This window comes from Centruroides sculpturatus, unplaced genomic scaffold (genome assembly GCF_000671375.1).
Source record: "Centruroides sculpturatus isolate CEXI.00-Female unplaced genomic scaffold, Cexi_2.0 scaffold104, whole genome shotgun sequence".
NCBI lineage: Eukaryota > Metazoa > Arthropoda > Arachnida > Scorpiones > Buthidae > Centruroides > Centruroides sculpturatus.
In genome coordinates this window covers 981,777-992,568 of record NW_019384379.1, presented here as the reverse complement: position 1 = coordinate 992,568, position 10,792 = coordinate 981,777, and the positions used below count along the sequence as shown (strand labels likewise).

The 10,792-nt window shown below is 29.1% G+C and overlaps 1 protein-coding gene across 1 annotated transcript; it reads right to left on the bottom strand.

Annotated features, from left to right (window-relative positions):
* Nucleotides 1–20: 20 nt before the first annotated feature.
* LOC111617833 (thioredoxin-like protein 4A) lies at nucleotides 21–2,362 on the bottom strand. Its single transcript, XM_023359144.1, has 2 exons — nucleotides 2,191–2,362; nucleotides 21–454 (listed from the first exon to the last, which is right to left on the bottom strand). Exons 1-2 carry the CDS (start codon nucleotides 2,360–2,362, stop codon nucleotides 21–23), a joined length of 606 nt encoding a protein of 201 aa, XP_023214912.1.
* Nucleotides 2,363–10,792: the final 8,430 nt, after the last annotated feature.

The window sequence follows — 10,792 nt, the reverse complement described above, 5'->3', positions numbered from 1 at the left end:
ACAATTCAAAGTAAATAACTTTAATATCTATACTTTGTAGAATAATCTTTTGGAGAAACCACTAACCCTCTTCCTTTTCTTGCACCACGATACACAGTTTCTATAATATCTACCATTTCTTGTTTATCTTCCAAAGCCCAATTGATTTTATTATTATTTCCAGTACCCAAATCTATCATGATGTGCTTGTTTCTGAAGAAAAACATTACTGTGCATGGATCATAAAGTTCATACATCTTGTTAAAATCTGGTACCTCAGTGATGTCAACTAAATAAATAACAGCAAAATTTTTTACTTTTTCTGCAATATTATACAATACTTCATCCATTTTCATGCAGGTAGGATCCCAGTCATGACCAAATCTAATAACAACTACACGATCTTCTTCAGAGAGGATAGCTTGATCAACCTGCCATCCATTGTGAAGATGCTGCAGCATATAAGACATTCTCACTATAAGAAAAATAAAAACTAGTTTATAAAGTAAAAAAGAAAAAAATACACATACACAATATATGTCAACTTTTAGTGATTTATATATATATAACAATAACAATGTATTTCTGACCTGGGGCTAATAATTTATTAAATGTAAAATTTCATCAACCATGTCAAATTTCATCAACAATTATCTTTGTCACAAAGCCATTTTACAATAGAAACAGTGTATGCCCCTTAGCACTGGAAATGATAATTTTTTTCATTAAATATACTTTCCACATCAATTGTTGACAAATCTAAGATGTCCAGCTCCATAGAATAAAATGTAAAACTGCAGGAGTGAGACTTGTCACAGACTAGAGTTTTAACAACTGATTCCATCAGAGAGAATTGGTCTAACAATTTATTGATGTTTGTTGTCTCCATAGAAACAGGAATATAAATCAGATGCATATTTTAAATACAAATAAGTTTAAAATACTAAGAACAATATATAGTACAAACTAACTAAATGACAAATAAACAGAAGACCTTAACATAATTACTATACCATATAAAATAAAACTAAAAACAACTACATGCAATGTTAGTGAAGACTAAAGAACACAAAGAGAGAAATTAGTTTAAGAAAGTTATTTGTGGGCTGCAAGTCAATGTAATTTAATATTTTCATCACGATATTGTCACCTTATTTTTCACTTGTTACAGTAAGTATACTAGCATATCCAATAGACTAAGGGGTCTTCACATTTCTTACGCATACTTGTTGATGCTCATGGTAATGATAAACTCCTCTGCTAGTCTTAAAAGAAAATTTTATACAGACCAGTAAAATAATCTACATGGGCCATGTGGATGAAAAAAATTATCAAATGCATCTCTTTCTTTAATTAAAATTTCCACAATGTTACCAACTCACTCAAGCAAGCTATGTACTGACTAGGGCTTAAGTCTGATAGATTGTCCCTCAGCTGTGTTTGATCATCAGTAAAAATTCTCACAATAAATCCAATATCTCCTTAAGACCTTTCCACTACAGGTATCTCTTAGTACAACTATTAATGGCACAGCTCTCAAACTCATGGAGGCACGCAAATCCGTACAGTACAACAAGCTCCAAACCATTGTGAGGATATAAATCATAAGTACTTTAAATGCTGCATTCTTCCATTATTACTCCATTACAAGCATTAAGCTAAATATGATAAAAGAAGCTGTTTCTAATAGCCTAAAATAAAACAAAACACGGTTACACTAAAAGTCAAACTTTTTAGAAATTAATCAAAATCCTTGCAAATTTTTGTTTGCTTAATATTGGATGAACATAGCTCAGTAAGCATGCATATTCAAAATATCTTAATTGAATTACAGAATGACAATCAGATAGTGTGCTAACAGACTAAGTTGCATTCCATAGTCTTGTATAGTTCTAACGTTATTAGTTATCAAAGCATGGCTTTTGTTTTATGCAATCAAGTTTTTCTTCAGACATCACTATATTTAATGCCACATTTTTGCCCTTAACAGAACATTAAGGGCAAAAATGTGAATCAGGCAGAAAATTAAAACCATGTATTTTGATAGATTGATAGATGCTCTTTCTAACACAGCAAAAGAGAAAAAATTTAAGATACCTCATGTGGTGATATTTGCTTCAGAATGTTGGTAAAAATTGAGTCTCAAAATATTTTTTGAATTTTTCAGTGGGTGTATTTCTAAAACTATGACAGCTATAAGCTCAAAATTACCTTCTTTTAGTTTTAAAAGAACATTTTCTTCCAGAGCTACAGGCAATTGAAATGTGGCTTTGGTTTCATGAGAATGAATTTTACTCAAACTGAAGAATGCACATTTTGTTAAAACTTTTGTTAGCATATCTGAATTGTCTACTTGAAATTGTCTTATGCTACCAAGTTTCATGCTGTAATTGCTCTTACAAGGGAACTATTGGAGTGTCTTTTAATAAATATTAATAAAATTTAGTTAATAACTATGTTAAAAGTATACAAACTCTATATTAAATTTGTAATATTCACTAAAACTATTAATCATGGTTATAACAATCAAATGTCATATTTTATATTAGTTTAACACAAATATGCAAATTTTTAGTAGTGAAAGGGTTGTAGAGGAAGATGACGATATTACATTTAGAATAAATTCTTGAATTTTTGATAATGGTAAAAGACTTAAATGTAAATATTCAAAATATTAAAGCAGAATCTAAACGTTTATATGATAATGTCTGGCCTACAGAAGAGATTTGTAGGCTTTTTATTTTGGGCATTGATAAACAGATAGCTAAAATGATTTCTAATGCATTTAGCGATATTTTAAGTAATTATGTAAGTAGAGATGATGAAGCGTTTTGTCAGATGGAAGAAAATAATTTGATTAAAAATATTTCAGATCAAAAAAAAAAAAAAACACTTGTCAGCTTCAAGAAAAAGAAGTTGATAATGCAGACACTGACTGTGAAACAGAATACAGTCGACCCCCCTATAAGATATAGATACGTTCCAATTTATTAGGAATCCGATTTCTTACAAGTCGTTCCAATCACAGCCCGACACGTGTCAAGTTTACGGACTACGGCTGATTGAAAGGTTTTCTTCCATAAAATTAATCGATTCTACACTAATCTGACTCAACATTTCCAAAATACGTATATTTTTTCGTAGTTTTATAGGAATCGTAATTATAGGGGGGTCGACTGTACAGTCAACCCCCCTATAGCACTGCTGATTATTCTGTTTTATATGAATTCCATGTTGTACGAGTCACTTAGATTTTACAAATACATGAGCCGTTCACAGCCTGGCACACACATTTGTAAAATATAAGTGACTCATACAACATAGAGTTCATATAAAATGGAATAATCAGCAGTGTTATCGACTGTATTCAAATGATGATGAAAAAGCTGATAAAAATATAATCTCAACAAAACAAAAAGAAATTCTTAACTACATAAGAAGCATTTAAAATGGAAATTACACATATTAGCCTACAGCAGAAAGGAACTAAAGAATTAAAGCATTTTAGTGATTTATATAAATGGAAAAACAATTTAAATCTTGAAAACAGAATTGAAACATTAAAAATCATTAAAGAACATGCCAAAGAAATGTCTGATGAAACTTGAGGCAGCTATAAAATTGTTAAAAGTAATCATTTAAAAATATGGGCATTACAGAAATTTCTTCAGCTGAATACTGTAGTTCAATTAAGTTTCCAGCTAGTGATTCTTAGGTTGCTAAATTTAAAAAAGAATATAGATTAGTATCTCAAAAAATTACAAAACTCGTAAATAAAACAGAAATAGTAAACGAAAAGAATATTTTAATAAAAGCTGTGCAATTTCAACAAACAGTAAAACATTTATTGCCATCTTATTCACACAACTTTATATTCAATATGGATCAGTGTGGTTTTTCATACGAAATGATTTCATCAAGAACACTTTCATATAAAAGAGAAAAAAATACTGTTGGATTTGCACATTCTCCAAATAATAAAGTTATGCATTTCTACACTGTTCAATATTTAATTAATGCTAACAGACAAGTTGTAGGTAATGTATTTATTTGCTTACAAGAAGATCATGGAACCTTTGGACCTAGAGTTCAAAGATCACCATTTAATGCCCCAAATGTTACTGTTACATCCAGCTCATCTGGCAAATTATCTACAGCAGTTAATACACTTTTTACATAGTTTGTAATATCTCCAAATATAACAGAAAACTCATTGTTAATAATTGACTTGTGGAGTAGAAAAACAAATATTAATGTTTATAAAACAGTATTTCAAACATCTATAAATCAAAATTCATGTGTACCAATTATTCCACCAAAGTGTACCAGTACATCTATATGTCAACCTTTAGATCAGGGTGGCCAACAGTTTTTGCCAGGCCGAATTGGAAAGAAAGGGCCCAAACCTGATGCTACCCTAGGAAGATTTTGAGGTGGTGCAAGATCTCATTGTGATGTCACCCCGTAGAGACTGAATTGTAGATAGAGATTACAGATACATTTTTCACATTATCATGCTTTATCAACATTCTACACTGTACTTATGAGATTTGTAATGGAGGGTTAACTCTAAATGCACAGCAAGTTGTTGGCCATTTTTCTTTTTTTTTAGGCATCAAAATGTTTCATCGAGCTATTTGGACTTAAGTAGCTAATATTGAAAGATTGATCGCAGGCCACATAAATTCATTAGATGGGCTGAATCTGGCCCGCGGGCCGTGTGTTGACCATGCTTGCTTTAGATGTTGGATTTCATAGGCAAGTAAAACTTTTAGCCAAGATGTTGGATTTCATAGGCAAGTAAAACAAAGAAATTTTAAACGCTATACAATTATTTTGTAATGATTTTTCGATGAAACTGTTTTGGACAACTAGAAATGGAATAATTAAATTACATTCAATTCTTCTTCATCAATTATCAATATTTAATAATTTGATTAAATATGCATGGTTTGCTTCTGAACTCACACATGAAAAATGTGAATTTTTAAATGTAAAACAAGTTTGTTTTTCTTGTTTAAACACTGACAGTGTACACTGTGTTAAGAATAATTGCCAAAATGTTTTATTTGTTAAATGTGCATGACATCAAGAAGTTCTTCGTTTATTTTGTTTTGTTGAAAAATATCATATAAATAGTTGTCCATCTAATAATTTGTGAATGTAATTATTTTCTGTTAAATACATATAATAAAATGTAATTACTTATTACATTCCAATTATTTTCTTTATATATCATTACTTTTATTTTATATTTTATAAAAGTAGTATATATATCTAATCTGTCATATAACATTTGAGTTTATTCCTTACTCTATTCTGTAAATGTAATATTGTCGTCTTCTTCCACAACCCTTTCACTACTAAAAATTTGTATATTTGTGTTAAATAGATTATAAAATAGTACAACATTTGATTGCTATTAACCCTGATTAATAGTTTTAGTAAATATTACAAACTTAATATAGATTTTATATACTATTAACATAATTACTAACTAAATTTTATTAATATTTATTAAAAGACACTCCAACAGTTCTTTTATTAGTCAAGGAACCATTAAACGACAAAGTTGGCTGTTTAATCACTGGAAACCTTGATCACTTGACATTGAATGATCTTTTTGGAATCTGAAAGCATCTGACTTGTTTTTGATAGTTTTTCTTTCAAACAAAAATTAGAGTTTATGAGAAGTTATAATTTTATAAATTGTTAATGGATATTAATGATATTGACTATTTTAGTAATTCTGAAGAAAGTAAAGTTCACTTATCTGAATCAACAAAGATTAACCAGCTGTTGCAAATGTCAAAGGGATAATAATGCAGATGATAAAGATCTGTGTTTGGTGGGATGTACAGTACCATACATGGCTTCATCATGATGTTTCCAACCAACATTATTGTCACAAAAGAACTCTACTGTGAACAACTAGATTGTTTGAACATCAAGTTGAAAGAACTTCATCCAAAAACTAACAAAGTATAATACCACAACAATGAGCCAGCATACAGAGCAAAAATGACCATAGAGAAGCTAGCCAGTCTGGGCTGGCAGGTTCTGCCTCATCCACCTTACAGTCCAGACTTGGCACCAACTGACTATCATGTATTTCATACCCTGCAGAACCTTATCACCAATATACAGTTCAATGACAATTCTTGATGCTCAAAACTTTCTTCAAAGAAAAAGTTAGTCATTCTATGCTCATAGGATTGAAAATTTGCAGCAAAAGTGGTAAGATATGATTGATATTGTGGTGATTACCTACAAAACTGAACTATAATCATTATTTAGTTAATTGTCAAAAAAGTGTCTTTTCAAGATGTCTAAATTTAACTTTTACAACCTGATAAATGTTTTATTTTTCTGAAGAGACATTTGATTTATACACTTAGATTTATTTTGTTTCTTTCTTCAGTAGCAATATCAAATATTCAATAAAAAAAAAAAAGCATAAAATTCCAGTTTACATTTAGCTTTGTGAAATTATTTCTATAGATCATAACCTATTCAGGTAATATAACTTAGAAAAATAATAAACCAAACTTCAATTAAATTTTCTTTTTTCAGTTAAAATAGCTATACTCTGTAAAACTTTAAAAGCATTTCAAGCAAGAAATGGAATTACTTGTGAAAGCTAATAATTTTACTTAAAGGAATTTAATAATCCAAACAAAAATATCTGAGTTGTAAAGAATTTCACTAAAAATTATCGTAAAAACTTATGATAATTTAGATGACAATCAAATTTTTTTCTTAAGAGTTTTTTTGCTGCATAGAATCAAACATTATTTGCATAATGATGAGATAATTCAAAAGATGCATTATTTGCATAATGCATCTTTTGAATGAGTGTTTCTCTCTGATAAATATAAGCTTGGCATTTCAAAGCAAAATGTAAAAAACATTAATTTAAGTAAAAATCTTGTGGTTACTGCTTTGAAATGGTAAGTTTATTATTATCAAAGAAAAACTCCTAATAAAAAATTTGACTGTCATCTAAATTGTCATAATTTTTTATTTAGTGAAATTTTTACATCTCAGATGTTTTTGTTTGGATATCAATTATTTTTTGATTAATGATTGTGTTATTACATCAAGACCCAAGATGATGATGTACTCAGTTAATGGCACTCAGTGATAACAGCTACTGACCAAAATGCTTTCTACATGAGATTAGTAAAATTGTTATAAAAAGTGTCATATATTTGAGTTTTTCTTATTTTGGATAACGTTTTGAATGAAAAATATTCATTTCAATGCAATTTTATCCTTAAAAGCAAAAAATAAGGAATAAAAGTAAAACAGCTTCATGGGGATCATTTCATTTTGATCAATGTGGAAGTTGTAAAAGTGGCAACCTTTTACAGAAAACCCTGAAATTTTACACACTATTTAAAAAAAACAACTATCTTTTGAATGAGATGTTTAGAATTACTATAGGCATTTGGGGCAGAGAAATCAATCCCCAAAAATCAGCAACTATGATTCCTGTATATATACAGTCAGCCAATGACTTTTTTACTTGGTGCACAGTCACTGCCACAACTCTTGATTAACTTTTGTATTCTCATAAAACATAATTTTTTAAAATTAAATCTTTGTTCAGAAAATTAATAATCTAATTGTAAGAGACAGACAAATTACTAAAAATTAGAAACCAACAAAATCAAAAATTGAAATACAGTGGATTAGAAAGCAACAAAAAAAATATTAAATATATTGAAAACTTGAACCAGAATAACTCAAAATTGTTTACCTGAAGTCATTTTCTTTCCCCAATCATCTTATCAAAATTTTCAAATCTTAACACGTTAAGATTTGAAAATGTGCAATTATTTTAGGTCTAATATATGGTAATTTAACCTATAAACCTAATAATGTACAGTCAAGTTCAAAACATTTAGAATAATTTAACTCCATCATAAAGTATCAACCCTTGAACAACAAGAAATCAATGAAATAAAAAATTATGAAAAATTTAAATAAATGATACTTAGTCTAGTCTTTTAGCTATATTTTCATGTTAAAAAATTCATTTCTAAATAGTGTTAAAAAGTCATAATTTTTTACTTAAATGCATGACATTCAAAAAGTTTAGAATAATATGAAATAAATTAATAAGTATATCGTGATAAAATATGTAAATTTTACCACAATATAATCTGCGTGTAATATGGTATAAACTGTCAACAATAAAATTGGATCAGAGCCAAAATTATTGCTTTACATGAAGAAAATGTTAAATAACAACAAATAGCAAGAAAAATGAATTGTTTGCAGGCTACAGTGCAAAAAGTAATTCAAAAGTTTACTGAAACTGGAAGTTTAAATGCTGAAAAACACTCTGGTTGTTCAAAATTTCTTCAAAAACAACAGAAATCAGCACTTTAAAAATTTAAAAACAAAACGGACATGCAAGCATGCAACAGATGTCAAAAGAATTGAAATCTGTAATTGGAAAACCACTTTCAAAAACAATGGTTTACAATTATTTGAAGGTGATGGGTTAAAAAGTAGCCAAACAAAAAAAGAGATTTCATCTGACAAAAGTTTAAAAGAAAAAAAATGGTTAACCTGGGCCAAAAAAAGGTGTATTTTACATCCAAACAATGGTAAAAAGTCATTTTTAGTGATGAGAGTAGTATGTTTTGTGTTGATTTACATAATGGAGAAAAAGTTTGGCACTTGAAATGTGAAACCAACAATCTAGATTTTTTAAGAGTTATTAAATTTTCCACTGAAATTATGGTGTGGGGTTCATTTGACTATAATGAACTTGAAAAACTGTGTGTACTTAATGAGACAGTAAATGGTAATGTGCATTCTGATGTTTTAAAATATTTCCTCATCCCAACAATGGAAGATCATTTTCATGATAATGATGTAATCTTTCAATAGGATGGAGCTAAATGACATGCAAAAAAGCAAAGAATGATTTGTATCTAAAAAAAAATAAAGCTCTTGTATTGGCCTGGAAACTCACCAGACTTGTCCCAAATATTTATAAAAAACAACTGTATCTAATCTAACCAATACAAAAGATTTAAAAGAAAAACATAACTTTTGTCTGAAATTAATCTTCTACAATGTCAACCACATATTGATAGTATGCTAAAAAGAATAAAGTCTGTAATTCATAATAAAGGAGATATAATGTACAATAATATTCTAAACTTTTTGGACTGATTGTATTTATAACACTCAGTTTTTTTTAAATATGAAATTACAGAAAGTATATCAAATATATAAAATAAAACATTATACAATACCTTCAAGGAAATGAGCAGTCTATTTTCTGATTTGAATAACCTGCTGAATCAAAAAACATAATTAAAAGAAAGATCAAATATAATTATTGTTTTTGCTAACATTTCTCTAATTCTTTAATGTAATATTTAATTAGCATGTTACTATTTGCATGAAGAAAATTTTGGAAAGGAATGTGATGACATGAAATACAAGAAAAGTACTTTAAAAACAGGAATGTTCTAGACCAGTGGTTTTTTGATTCTTGGTGCCCTTGCTAAATTCAGATTTTCCTAGGGTGCCCTAATGTCAAATTCTAACAAGCACAATTTGCAAAATAGGGAAACAGTCAATATCTTTTTAATTAGAGTTAGGACATTAAGTAAAAAATAAATAAAACATGTATTTAAGGTAACAAAAAGATGTAATTGAACAAATTCAATTAATTATAATTGGTGGGATGGATGAGCCTGTTGATCACTGCACATTTTCTCAAACCTTGGAATCAAACTGGAAACAGCCACCCTCATTTCTTCTCCACATTAATTTTCGTGCAATGCTTAGTTTTTATCACAGCCACAAACTCAGCTTTGCACAAATAAGAAGTTGCAAATGAAATTAAGATTCTCCAAGCTGTACCACTCAGAAGGGATATTCATCTTTTACTGATATTCAAAGTTCAGTTAATTCCATACTGCTAAATTTTCTTTTCAATGTATTGTCACAAGACAACTCAATAAGATTCTCTTTTTCTACAGCAGTAAATTCAGATGGAGCACTGGCATTAAATGGATCTTGAATCCATGAAAATTTATCAATATGATACTTGTTTGAGAAATATTTTGAAAATATTTCTCAAACCAGGTGGATAGGCTGTGATAAATCTTCTTCAAAAATACAGTTCATACTTCAAGAGAAATCAACTCCATTGGAAGTCAAACACTGTAATAACAAGGGGAAACATCCTTTCTTCCATCTTCATTTATTTTTCTTTTCCATAGTTTTAATTCTTTTTTTTTTATAAAAGCTGAAATTTTCTCAATCGACTTTAAAAGGTGCATGTTGCTTCCCTGCAGGGAGATTCAGAGCATTCAGCTTTTCAAAAATATCACATAATTATGCTAGTTTTACCAAAACATCTTCAATCACAAAATTATTGGCATACTTATCGTCTTCCTCTTAAAGAAAAATATAAATTTCCTGTCGCAGTTCAAACGTATGAGACAAAGCATTACCTGAGACAGCCATCGCTCTTATGAAAATGTTTTGTACTTTCTCGAAGTGCTATATTACAAAATAAGACATGTGCTTGGTTCTCACATCCTCACAGTTTTTTGAAAAATCTTTGCCTTCAACAGCCGTTTTTATAAAGTATACTACATGTACTACATATTCAGGTTCAATGCAGGACTCTCATATTTTGATGCAAGTGCTTCCCTGTGAATAATGCAATGGGTCCACAATGCATCAGGGTCATTTCTTCCAAAAAGTCTTGCAATCCTCTATAACACCCAGAAATAGAACAAGTACCATTAGTACAGATACCAATGCATTTGGTCCA